At 43.1% G+C, this 12914-nt stretch overlaps 1 protein-coding gene across 17 annotated transcripts in view; it reads left to right on the top strand.

Moving 5' to 3' along the window:
- DLG2 (discs large MAGUK scaffold protein 2) overlaps positions 1 to 12914 on the top strand; it is a 1097405-nt gene that overhangs the window by 165769 nt on the left and 918722 nt on the right. For 14 of the 17 annotated variants that reach the window (XM_068146154.1, XM_068146173.1, XM_068146144.1 and 11 more), the window contains exon 5: positions 2599 to 2697. The exons of 1 other annotated variant lie outside the window; for it this stretch is intronic. In XM_068146154.1, the coding sequence (XP_068002255.1) occupies positions 2599 to 2697 (99 nt within the window). Of the gene's footprint in view, positions 1 to 2598; positions 2698 to 10929; positions 11437 to 12914 lie in introns of those variants that run through there. 2 more of the 17 variants (XM_068146330.1, XM_068146290.1) reach the window with 1 other exon arrangement.

Raw genomic sequence — 12914 nt, 5'->3', positions numbered from 1 at the left:
TCCAGAGAAGGGCAACAAAGCTGGGGAGGGGTTTGGAACACAGCCCTGTGAGGAGAGACTGAGGGAGCTGGGGTTGCTTAGCCTGGAGAAGAGAAGGCTCAGGGTAGACCTTATTGCTCTCTACAACTACCTGAAGGGTTGTAGACAGGCAGAGGTTGGTCTCTTCTCTCAGGCAACCAGCACCAGAACAAGAGGACACAGTCTCAAGCTGTGCCAGGGGAGGTTTAAGCTGAAGGTTAGGGAGAAATTCTACACAGAGACAGGGGAGGTTTAGGCCAGATATTAGGAAGAAATTCTTCACAGAAAGAGTGATTGGCCATTGGAATGGGCTGCTCAGGGAGATGGTGGAGTCACCATCACTGGAAGTGTTTAAAGAGAGACTGGATGAGGCACTTAGTGCCATGGTTTAATTGATTAGATGGTGTTGGTTGATAGGTTGGACTTGATGATCTCAAAGGTCTTTTCCAACCTATATTCTGTATAATTCTGTATTCTGATTGGCCATTGGAATTGGCTGCCTGGGGAGGTGGTGGAGTCACCATCATTGGAGGTGTTTAGACTTGATAGGGTGCTTGGTTGCATGGTTTAGTTGATTAGATGGTGTTGGATGATAGGTTGCATGTGATGATCTCAAAAGTCTCTTCCAACCTGGTCCGGTCCATCCCATCCCATCCCATCCCATCCCATCCCATCCTATCCTATCCTATCCTATCCTATCCTATCCTATCCTATCCTATCCTATCCTATCCTATCCTATCCTATCCTATCCTATCCTATCCTATCCTATCCAAACTGATTGCACTCCTGGTGCACAGGCTAAAAAAAGGATGGGTGAAATCACTCAATGTGTCTGTGATGCTCTGTGCCAACAGATACAAGACACTGTGCTTTCTTTGAATTCACTTAGCTCTCCTGTTTGTACTCTTGCAAAGTGCCCAGAAATTTTCTGAGATTGAAGCTTGTGGCAGACATTGTGTTTCATTCAAATGTTAGCTCTTCAAACACAGTTTTGCAGGTCAGAGTATTGTAAACAGAGATGTAATTTATAATATTTATTATCTTAATGGAAAATCATAGAATCAATAAGGTTGGAAAAGACCTCAGAGATCATCAAGTCCAACCTGTCACCCAACACCTCATGATTAACTAAACCATGGCTTCAAGTGCCACGTCCAATCCTTTTCTGAACACCTCCAGGGACAGTGATTCCACCACCTCCCTGGGCAGCACATTCCAGTGGCCAATTACTCTTTCTAGGAAGAACTTTCTCCTCACCTCCAGCCTAAACTTCCCTTGGCGCAGCTTGAGACTGTATCCACTTGTTCTGGTGCTGGTTGCCTGGGACAAGAGACCAACCCCCACCTGTCCACAACCTCCTTTCAGGTAGTTGTAGAGAGCAATAAGGTCTCCCCCAAGCCACCTCTTCTCCAGGCTAAACACCCCCAGCTCCCTCAGCCTCTCCTCATAGGGCTTGCACTAGAGACCTCTCCCCAGCCTCGTTGCCCTTCTCTGGACACGTTCAAGAGTATTAGACTTGCAGCAGGAAATTTGAAAAAACAAACAAACCAACCTCCCACATACAGCTTTTTGCTGCGTCGTCTCTTCTCCCAGGCAGCCAGTACCAGGAGAAGAGGACACAGTCTCAGGCTGTGCCAGGGGAGGTTCAGGCTGGATGTTAGGAAGAAGTTCTACACAGAGAGAGTGATTGCCCATTGGAATGGGCTGCCTGGGGAGGTGGTGGAGTCACCATCACTGGAGGTGTTCAGGAGGAGACTTGATGGGGTGCTTGGTGCCATGGGTTAGTTGTTTAGGTGGGTTGGATTAGTTGATGGGTTGGACACTATGATCTTGAAGGTCTCTTCCAACCTGGTTTATTCTATTCTATCTAAGTGGAGGTGCTTTACTCTGAAGCTGAATTGTGCCCAGAAGGCTTTAAGAGAGAATGAACTGATGAACTTGAAGACCATGGCACTGATACTCTTTGGAAAAATACCGTGTGTTTTATGGTTTCTTTCTGTAAGCCATATAAAGTGAAATGGTGGAAATGAAGAAAAGGTGAAAAAAAGAGCTCGATTTAGTGTAAAAGGTTTGCAAATGTGGCTAGTACCCAGGCATAAAACCTTTTCAAAAATAGGTCACGTAGGAGAATATAATGTGTTAGAAGTGAGACAGAAAACAAGCAATTCAGCAGCTCTGTTAGGTGATCTGTTTCTGCAGATACTCCAGATGAGAACTCCATTACTGCCTGCGGGCCTTTGCGGCAAGGCACTGATTTCCTTCCTTATCTCTACGTTCTAGCGCTGAAAGCTGCAGAGCACCTTGAATGCCTTCTGAAGTCAACTTGAGATTATGGCAAGCATCATCTTGTAGATTTAGCCTATTAAGACTCTTGCAGACTTCCATGAGAGTGGATATGTAATAAACCCAGATATGTTTGTGAGACAAAACACTGAGGTGAAATCTTATATGTGAGTCACCTGACAGTTAGCTGGATTCTGGCTACCTTTTTGTGTGTGCATGCTAGTTTTCATATTTAAGAGTAATAGAATTACAGTGCACATCTTAGCCGCTTCATTTGATCCCTTTTCCGCTCTTTAGCCTGCAGCTTCCAATGGATCAGAAGGACCAGGACAACACAGTGAACACAATGAGGAGCAGCAGACTCCTGAAAACAATGTGGTAGATGTGAAGTCAAAGGTATGATCTGCTCTCTTGTGATGGAGAACGAAATCTGTACTTAGTCAAGTTTTGCTGGAGGTGGAATGTGTAGAATGTATTGAATTCAAGCTCCTACAGTGATGTTGTTGCCGTTAGATGAGTGCACATACATTGAAATGAGGCTTATGGCTGCAATGTATTGCTGTCTGTTACTAGCTCTGTGCATTTTATGCCACCCAGGCAGGGTTTACTTTTTTTTTTTTTTAAATTTTACTAATAATGTTATTAATATCAGTAAGGGTGCTGATTTCAGAATATTTTCATGTCAGTGTGCTTCTAAGTCAGTGTGGAACAGTTAGCAATTTTCATTGAAGGTGTTTTCCATCTCCCAGTGTACATTGTAGTTTATTTTTTGTCTGGAGTCATTATGGAAGAATGTGAACGTCAGAGAAGTGATGATTTTTGTAGGGGCAGTCTAATGATACCCACCGTAAAACCACACAGGATAATGACACACTAAGCAATATGCCTTGATGGCTGTAGTAAGGGGGTGGGTTACATTTCTCTTCTGTAATAGTCTTGCTGCTTGCAGTGGTGAAGTTATGTGTTTCATTATAATATCTTCATTATTTTCATAGGTTCACAACTTGGCTGCAACAGTTCTCTTGGGCTTATTATGTAGACTTTCAGCCTTGAAGTCATTGTATATTTTTCCTTTTCTAAGTGAAAGAAAATTATTAAGTTTTCTTTAAAAGTTAGTGAGCTGGAAACATGATGTAAAGAAAATGGACATTAACTGAGTTGGCATGCTAGTGTGATGCCTTGTAGATGTCAGCAAAAGTTGAAGTGGGACGATAGAACTTGCAGATTGTTCCTCTTTTCTGTGGACATTTCTAGATAATTGCCTTGTCCATTAACTATTCAAAATCTGAAGAACTAATTGTCTAGTATGGCGTTCTGAGTTTCTTGTGTTGCTGCCTTCCCAGCTGATCAGAAACCCAGCCGTACCTTATAGGACCATGGTGCTGCCTGAGAGCTGAAAATGCAAGAGCACATATACTCATTGAAATTGATCTCTATATTTATGGAAGGAGCAAGGAATTATCAAAAGCTTGATATATACCCTAAATATGTTTTGTCCATACGGATGTTGTAGAAACTGTGGGATTTTGTGGATCTCAGCCTAATTTCACATAATTTCCAGTATGAATGTCCAACTGAACAGCGTGCCATCTTCCCTTTCTAGATTCACCATACTTTTTAATGCTGTTTGTACCTCTCCAACACAAAGTGTACATGAGAACAAACTCCAAAAAATGGTAATTCCATTGCCTAACTCTAAGACATTCAGATCTGTGAGTGGTATTTTTGTTCAGTTCCTGGTACCATGGGATAGCAGATGTTTTATTTTCCTTTCTTGGATCTTGAGGCTTAGTGTGTCAGTTCATTTGAAACAGTAATTCTGTCTGATTTCTTTTTCAAGTGACTGTGCTCAAGTGTCAGTGGCACGCTGCTGTGACAGAGACACATAGCTATTTAGGACTGGCTACATGTTTAAACATATGCACCAGGGCTTTTCAGCTGCTTATGATCAATTGGTTGTTAGATTTACTTCCCTGGGCAGAATGCTCAAGAATTAAAATGAACTCTTAATTCACCATGGATCTTGAGAGCTGAGAGCCACTTCAGGACATACTGCCCTTGAGGACCATGTGTTTCTATTGCAGAACATCTGAGTCTAGATAAAGCCAGTGGAGCATTTGTAACTGAAGCTCTTCAATTTTATGCTGAATGAGAGATCTGTGGAAAGCAAAGGAAAACAATTATGGCTTTATATAAGAAATAATAGATACATAATACATTAGATGTAAATTTTAGATTAATGATGGATGCTGAACTTTCAAAAGGCTAATCCAGGGCCCTTCAGAGATGCAGAATTGTTCAAGGTGTAGAATGGTTCAATGTTTCCTACAACCCTACAAGGCATACTCTGTCCCCATCTTGCCTCACTGTCTTCTCATAGGCCCCTAAGATGGTGAGTTAGTTGGGAATGAGACTACTGGAGAAATTACACTGCCTTCATCTTTGGATATTTTCAAGATGAGATTGGATAATGGCCTGATCAGACCTCACTGCTGAGCATAAGTTGGAGGGGTTGGAATGAAGACTTCCTCGGGTCCTTCCTGTTGTCACTTTTCCCAGAGTCCTTTGATTACATGGACTCCTGGAAAGGAAGGGGGTCAACCACCCTGCTGTGAAGCAGAAAGCAAACTTCTTATCTCTTGCTATTGAGCCTTGGGCCACCATGGCCACTTGAGTGCAGAGTTCTTGTGATGAAGAAGTGGAGGTGCCTGTCCAGTCTTCACTTCTCTCCATCACTACCTACCTGCAGGGCTCAGAACAGCAAGATCTGCGCTTCCCTGTGAAAACTTGTCTTTTTCTTTGTTTCGAGAAAGCCATCAGCCAGATAAATTAGTCAGGACTCCAACACTGATTGTGCTAAACAGCAATGAAATTTTGCTATTTGATTCTTGTTATAGCTTCTGCCTGAGACTCTCATGGGCCTGAAGCCAGTTGCAGAACTGCTGCTGTTAGGATTGCTGCAGTCCAGAGGGGCAGAATTGCTAATTTGTTGATCTTTGAATTAACACCAGCACTCATGGGCTTCTGGTTCATCCTGGGAAATGCATTAAAATTCTTAGTGACTAAGGTATACAGAACCTCATGCCTTCTGAAATTTGTATTAACTTCTCTTCCTGGCTGCAGTAGGATTTATTCTGACATTTCATCTGTAATATAGCCCCTAACTGCATATCCAGGATCAGCAAGATTTGTAGTTTCTCTTTTCTTTTTTTTCTTTTGTGTAGCACAAACCAGTCCTAATAAAGAGGTTGCTTTCATGAGATTTTCCCTTCTAATGTATTAAGATAACTTGTATCCTGTAAGTTAACCGACTAGCTAACCAGTTGTGACACAGAAACCTAGCTGGGATCTACACAGATTAGCAGGATCTAAACAGGCTAGACTGATGAGCCAAGGTTAATTTTATGAGGTTCCAATGGCCAAGTGCCAGGTCACTTGGGTCACAACCTTATATCTCTCTACAACTACCTGAAGGGAGGCTGGAGCGAGGAAGATACCAGCCTCTTCTGCCTCTTGGCAAGAGGCAAGAATAGAAGAAATGGATACAAGCTGTGCCAGGGGAGGTTCAGGCTGAACATTAGGGTTATCAAACATTTATCAAACATTTAAATAGACTGTTCAGGGAGGTGGTGAAGTCACCATCCTGGGAGGTGTTTAAATGGTATATGGGCCTGGTGCTTAGAGACATGGTTTAGTGTTGACCTTGCAGTTCAGGGGTGAAGGTTGGACTAGATGATCTTGGAAGTCTCTTCCAAGCAGATACATTCTGTGAACTCTGCTCAAGTGGTATAGATGAGCTCCGACCATGAAGACATAAGTTCGTGACTACGTCGATTTCTCTCTTGGAAGAGACATTAATAAGGAAAGTCTTTGTAGCTTGTTTGGTCACATAAAGGATCTGAAAAGAAGTAAGAGAATGTAATATAACCCCATGTGAAAGACTGGCAATTTAATGCTGTCAACAAGTACTCCATAGTGTAGGTGCATAGAGCTCTAAATAGTCACTGGCTAGGTTTTGCAAGATGGTGACATTACTAATGCTGTGTTAACAGTCTGGTAGATGTCTCCTTTCTTAGTGTTTACTCCAAGACATAGTAACTCTTATTTTCCTCAATTTCAACTGTTTGAGGGGTGAGCAACTGATGTCATTTACCTGGACCTGAGCAAAGCCTTTGACACTGTCCTGCACCACATCCTGGTCTCCAAACTGGTGACACATGGCTGTGATGGGTGACCACTAGATGGATAAGGAACTGGCTTGATGGCCACACCCAAAGAGTGGCTGTCAATGGCTCCATGTCCCAGTGGAGGCCAGGGACAAGCAGAGTCCCTCAGGGATCAGTCCTGGGACCTGTCTTGTTCAACATCTTTGTGGGTGCCATGGACAGTGGCATTGAGTGCACCCTCAGCAAGTTTGCTGATGACACCAAGCTGTGTGGTGCAGCAGACAGCTGGAGGGAAGGGAGGCCATCCAGATGGACCTTGACAGGCTGGAGAGGTGGGCACAAGCCAACCTCATGAGGTTCAATGAGAGCAAGTGCAGGGTCCTGCATCTGGGTGGAGGCAATCCCAGGCACAAATACAGGCTGGGCAGTGACTGGCTGGAAAGTAGCCCTGAGGAGAGAGACTTGGGGGTGCTGGGGAAGGAGAAGCTCAACAGGAGCTCTCAATGTGCACTTGCAGCCTGCAAAGCCAATCAGATCCTGGGCTGCAGCAGGAGAAGTGTGGCCAGCAGGGCAAGGGAGGTGATTCTCCCCCTCTGCTCAGCTCTGTTGAGACCCCACCTGGAGTACTGCCTCCAGTTCTGGAGCGAGCTCCTATTACAAGAGAGATCTGGACGTGCTGGAAGGTGTCCAGAGAAGGGCCAGGAGGATGAGCAGAGGGCTGGAGCTGCTCTGCTGTGAGGACAGACTGAAGGAGTTGGGGCTGTTCAGTCTGCAGAAGAGAAGGCTTCGAGGTGACCTCATTGTGGCCTTCCAGTATCTGAAGGGGGCTACAGGAAGGCTGGGGAAGGACTGCTAAGGATGTCAGGTAGTGATAGGACTAGGGGGAATGGAATGAAGCTGGAGGTGGGGAGATTCAGGCTGGAGGTGAGGAGGAAGTTCTTCCCCATGAGAGTGGTGAAGCCCTGGAATGGGTTGTCCAGGGAGGTGGTTGGGGCCCTGTCCCTGGAGGTGTTTAAGCCCAGGCTGGATGAGGCTGTGGCCAGGCTGATCTAGTGTGGGGTGTCCCTGCCCATGGCAGCGGGGTTGGAACTAGATGATCCTTGTGGTCCCTTCCAACCCTGACTGATTCTATGATTCTATGACACTATGATACTATAATAATGAAGTCTGTTTTGCCTTTTTTTTTTTAAACCCATGTCTCTCTACAGTTTGTATTTGTTTCAAAAGAAATTCTTTAGAAGGTGTGCCATGAAAGATTTAGAAAAATAAAACCCTTCCTATAGGTTTTAGATGTAACAGAAGCTTGCTTTTACAAATACTCAGTTCAGCTGGATCTTACAGGCTCTGGTTCTAAATATAACTGCCTAATTACACCTTATGCTTTGGTTATCCAAGTGGAAGTACCTGGATACAGTAAAGATTTTAATGTCAGAGAGGAGCAATACATTGTCCAGTCTAAATTATGGAGATCATCGCAGCTCACCATTCACCTCATACTGTTTGTTTTTCATATGACTCAAAAATAGATACCTTGATAAAATTAGAAGAGAAAGAAGTAGTCACCTGGGAAAGTGGTTTTCCCATGGTGATCTGAGAAGCCACTGGTATCACAAATAAGAAATGGTTGTTGTTCTTCCTATATTAAGGCTTTCTGAGATCCAGAGCTCGTCACAGGTTATTTTTGACCATCTAAATTAACCACAAGTGACTATAAACCAACTCTTTTCACCCCAGATGGATGCTTCTCAGTTTGTTAGGTTTTTGGGTCAAGTCTTTCTATAGTAGATTGCAATCATGATCTTACACACAGATAACATGAAGAGCAGGAAAAAAAGTAGAACTAAGCAGTAATATGACCTGCAGAAATTATAGCAGAAGGAGGTGTTGCTAATGGCGGGTGGAGCAGTGCCAAGGATTCAAAAGCCTTATATTCAGGGAGAAAAAGTGAATAGAGAAAGTATATAATTGGAGGGATAAAATGAAGGTGTTCAGCCTCTTTTTTGGGGGTTGGGTATGAGTAGTTAATAAAACTGAGGAACTGTATCCTTGGAAGAAAAACTGGAGATCCATAGACTGTCTTCTCTTCCCATACTGCAGCTCTAACTTAGTGGAGTCATTGATAGATGTGTGTTAGAAGCTATGACCAGGAGCCCTGGCAACTGAAATGAGCCTGTGGAAGGATGGAGTTAGCATCTGTGAGGAGGAATCGCTCACTCTGTCTGCAGCTACAGGTGATTCTAAGGGTAAAGGAAGGTGGCAATGTTTCAGGGACCATGCCACTCAACAGTGCACAAAGCCCAGGTGCAAGTTCTGTCCCTACTAATGCTTACTGTTGCTTTTTATGGAAGGAGGTGACACTTGGGACACTTGGAGTGCAGGAGGAAGCTCTCAGGTAAACTGATAGAGCTTGATTTTCCCAGACACATGCACGAGTCATGCTGTTCACATAAACAGCCTCAAAGGGTACAAACCCCTCTGTTTTTCATGTAAACTGTAAATAGGATCATGAATTCCCTTGGGATCATCTCACAGCAGTAGTTACTTGCAAGCAGAAGCATTTACAGATCATGCACTTGGAGACCAATTTCAAAATACATTCCCATATGCCTGCTTTGAGTATGATATGAAGTTTTACAGCCAAATCATTAGGTAATTATATATATAGAAATATTTCACACCTTACTAGATCAGCTTGAGTCTACCAATTGGAAGAGAGCAAACTGTTGAATGCTTTACATCTAAGTGTTAAAATATCTCCTGATTTTAGAGTTGACTGAATTCCCTTTTAGTCTCTCATTCTTAGAACAAAAGTGTGGCTTAGCTTAGACCATCTTGAGGGGTTAATTTCTTTTTAGGGAAATGGTTAATTGGTTCTTACTTCAATGATGTTTGAAAGTTTCCTGTTTCATATAATCTGTAATGTAATAAACTTGTCTGACTGGCTACTGGGCTAAACCTCAGTAGAAAGAAAACTTGCACGTTGCAGGTCAGCCTGTAAACACAAATCAAGTTTGTTTTGTGCACATGTGGTTTCTCAGAACAAGTTAAAATTGTAGACACAGTCATAAGTGCTCTGGAGACGTTCCCTTTAAGATGTTATATTCACCAAGATTTTAATAGTTGGGGGAGGGTTGGTTGCTCTCTGACCACATATCTGATTCACTATGGATTTGGTAACTTTGGTAGCAGTGACCTCATTTTGGCAAAATAATGTGTGTCATTTACTGAGCCTCTTGCTGCTTTAGCAATTACAGTAATATTAGGGTTATAACCTGAGTAATTTATGGAAGAGAGATGACTCTTAAATATTCTTTTATTTTCTTGGAAAGACTTATTTTATTGAAAACATATTTTAGTTCTGAGTGAGAATGAGAGATCCTCAGGAAAGGACCCCGGGGGAATTGTGCTGTCCCGTGTGTTGAAAAGGTAAATTGTAATGGATGGGTGTCTAGACGTTTCCTCTTGTTGCTGTCAACAGTCCAGTTGGCTGTAAATTTTTTTTTTCCAGTGAATAGGAGCATTGATTTTCCTCTCTCTTTGGCTAGAACTTTCATTTTACATATCTTTCCCCTTCTGTGTCTCATTCCCTCTCCCTCCCTCTTTCTTCTCTCTCTCTTCCTCTATCTGTAAGAGAGGGAAGATTTTAAGAGCTGACAGCAAGCTTTCTAATTCAGAATGATTCATGTAAGACACCTGAAAGGCAAGCTCTGCACCAGCATCACTGCAAGAAAGGTAGGGCTTTGGGAGCTAAGCAGTGTGTAAAACTCTGAGCAAAGTGTACAGAACATGAGATAAATCGATTAAGCCTGCAGATCTGTTGAAGATAGAGAAAAAGTTTGGAAGATAACTTGAGTTTGCTGTTCAAACTCTGTTGTTTGGGGTGTTTTCTTCTAGTTAAAACTTTGATGTATTTTCTGTAAGTGGGGGGTGGGAGGGGAGAGATGGTGCACTTCTGTAGCTTTGAATAATGTATATATAGTGGCTTTCCCTCCCTCCCCCCCCCCACCCCCCCCCGTGGACGGTAACACATAATTGTATCACTGTTGTGCTTCAGAGACCCGTGTGCATGTGTCAACACAAAACCCCACCCACTGGCTTTTTTCTCCTTTTGACTGATTATTTTCTGTTACAGTTTCTGAAAGTTCTCCTTATCCAGCTGGTATTTATATTCACTTCCTGATTCCGAATCTGACCTAGTAATTTTGAGAGATCGTGGATGTGACGCATGAGCTCTCACACACACCTTAATGTTTCGATCCTGCTCTTTAAGCGACGTGCGTTTGTCAGAATCGTGCCCCTAATGAAAACCCTTACAACCTAAAGCAGTTGTTTTGGCAGAGAAGTGACAGGGCTTTGATAGATGGGCCCGATAGTTGTGTGTGTTGTGCTTGCTCAGAGTTAGTAGGAAAGAGGAGGGAGTGAGCGCGGGGAGGGGGGGGGGGGGAGAGAAGAGAGAGAGGAAAAAAAAAGAGACGGAAGGAGAGAGCGAGAGGGAGAGAGATTGAGAGAGAGACTTGGCAAAGGAAATCTTATGGGTATACTGAAACAGCAGATCAGAATTGTGAAACCAGAGCCAGGGCTGAAATGTGATGCTTTTGCTCTTTTGTGCTTGTTGTGGTTCTCATCTTCCCATTTAGAAGGCTGCATACTATTCAACAGAATATTTTGATCACAGATTGAACAATGCAGCAATCAAGCCTGATAAGCCACCTGGAAGTTTTGCTTGAGACGATTTCTAGTGGGTTTTCTGATCCCTGTGAGCATCATGACTGCCTTTAGCATTGTGGAGGAGGACTCGAGTTTCTTATGAGGGCCCCACTTGGAAAAGCAGGCTGTGCAGATTCAAGCCTCCGGTTCTGTTCATGCTGTTCAAAAGCCTTTCCTCACCCTTGCTGATTTGTTTTTATGATTTACATACACTCCTGTGGAGATTTACAGAATGGATTGTCTGTGCATTGTCACGACCAAGGTAGGACTGGAAACATTGCTGTTATGTGTACATATTTCTCTGCTATTTTTCTGTTCCTGTAATTAAATAGATTGAGCATGTACTGTGTCAGGTTGCAAGATAAAGTGATGAATAAGCTTTGCTTCAGTGAGCATTTTGTTCTCTTTTTCTGTAGATTATGCAGTTTGTTTCTATATCACTTTCTAAATGATATGTAATATACTTATTTTTACTAGCAAAAGGAGAATGCTTTCATATTTTATCATAGGCTGTGCTTGTGGCTATTAATATCTCTAGCTGCCAGAGCACTTTCAGAATACATGGTATAAAGCAGATATTTTCTCAGCTCATCAGTTTATCCTGTAAACTCAAGAATAAAACAATTAAAAAAAGGGGACACACAGACACATTATATGGGTCCTGGGATTCTAAAGAGGCCAATCAGATGTAGTTTAGATAGTCATGATGTTTCTGATTGGAGAGATGCAAGTTTCTTTTGGCTTATTGTGGCTTTTGGGGGGAAAAACATAGCTTACTTTTCATCTCTAGGCCTGCAAAATAAAAATTCCTTAGTCCCCATTCAGCACTCTTATGTTAGACCTTACCTGACTGGTTTGGAATGGTTCTTCCAAATAATTCCTTCCAAACATGCATGTAGACATTTTTTTATTCACAACAGCGGCATCAGGCTAAGGACTTGAGGATTAAAGATGCTTCCTAACTTGAAGATCCAGGGTAGGGATAAACTGAATGATTGTTTGAGATGTCCTGAAACTTAGCAAACTAACTTAATATTAAATGACAGTGAGAGAATAGGGGAAGTCCTTTTCTACTGCTACAAGGTAGGGAGCTCACCACATGTTTCTAACATGGTGATAGTATTTATAAGGAGTAGTCACTGGGGGAGGTCCAGATTTTGGGGTCAAGCACGTTTTCTGCCCATTCTGGTTTATTTCTGATTAATTTAATAATTTCCATAGGAAATGCCTTGGGTAGCCAGAACACCTGAAAGAGGCGTAAATAATAAGGCAAGCCAATGGTTAGCACTGTTGTCATCACTCCTGTCATGTTTTGTAATGGCCACACAAACTGGGGAACCCCATCCACGACACACAGAAGGGCATGAGGAGACACCCATGGCACCCATGGCCAGCACTGAAGGGTGGTGGGTGGCTGCTGCAGAGAGCAGGGAATGTGGTGGAGCTGTAGAAACAGATGCGAGCTGTCATTCCCATCCTGACAGTGGAGAAACCCATATGGGGAAAGAACAGGAGGTGAATGAGGCCACAGAAGGAGCATACACTCCCTCTGTGGCCTCAATCACCTCCTGGTTTTTTCCAGGTCCTTCTGGCTCCTACAAGGCATGCTGGATCTGACACTACATCCTCAATCTGTCCTGCTGCCAAGTGAAGTTTTCTATGGGTGCCTGTTGACACAATACTGGTGAAAAGCGGCAGCAGTGGTGGTGCAGCACTGCTGAACAAAGCCTAGATGCACAA

The sequence above is a fragment of the Melanerpes formicivorus genome, unplaced genomic scaffold, assembly GCF_026170545.1.
Source record: "Melanerpes formicivorus ecotype bairdi unplaced genomic scaffold, bMelFor1.0.p_v2 SCAF_1, whole genome shotgun sequence".
NCBI classification, from domain to species: Eukaryota; Metazoa; Chordata; class Aves; order Piciformes; family Picidae; genus Melanerpes; species Melanerpes formicivorus.
This window is presented reverse-complemented; position numbering and strand designations above follow the sequence as displayed.